At 36.5% G+C, this 490-nt stretch overlaps 1 protein-coding gene across 1 annotated transcript in view; it reads left to right on the top strand.

Annotated features, from left to right (window-relative positions):
• Positions 1-474, top strand: part of LOC113342134 — a gene marked incomplete at its 3' end in the record, with an annotated part of 790 nt that extends 316 nt beyond the window's left edge. Inside the window, exons 2-3 of the mRNA XM_026586774.1 lie at positions 130-309; positions 426-474. Coding sequence (XP_026442559.1) covers positions 130-309; positions 426-474 — 229 coding nt within the window. The remainder of the gene's footprint in view (positions 1-129; positions 310-425) is intronic.
• Between the last annotated feature and the right edge of the window lie 16 nt (positions 475-490).

Here is a 490-nt window from a genome sequence, read left to right as displayed (position 1 = left end):
TGAAAAGGCATAAGTGTCGTGAGCGTCATTCTCAGGACATAGGGCAAATGATTTTATCTGCAAAGAATGGCCAGTTGTCTTCCCGCGTACGCAAAATTGATTAGATGAAGTTTCGGGATCTTATTTCAGAATTACTCATTGCAAGAAATGTCCCATTGGCTTTGGTGGAGTGGAAAGAATTTAGGGACATATGTGCTTATCTAAATGAGGATGCTAAACCAATATCAAGGAATACTGGGAAAGCCGATATTGTCAAAAAACATAATGCACGAAAAGAAGTTATTCGAAACATATTGAAACTTGCTCCAGGTACGATTCAAAATTTCAAATCCTGCTGACCCACACCATATGTTTTGTTTTATACTTTTATGTATGTGTAATTGATTATGATAAGATGTGTTGATATGTATGTGTAATCCTTACAGGTAGGATGTGTCTAACATCAGACATGTGGACCTCTGTTACGACTACAAGGTATATAAACTTAACT

Source organism: Papaver somniferum, unplaced genomic scaffold (genome assembly GCF_003573695.1).
Source record: "Papaver somniferum cultivar HN1 unplaced genomic scaffold, ASM357369v1 unplaced-scaffold_33747, whole genome shotgun sequence".
NCBI lineage: Eukaryota > Viridiplantae > Streptophyta > Magnoliopsida > Ranunculales > Papaveraceae > Papaver > Papaver somniferum.
This window is presented reverse-complemented; position numbering and strand designations above follow the sequence as displayed.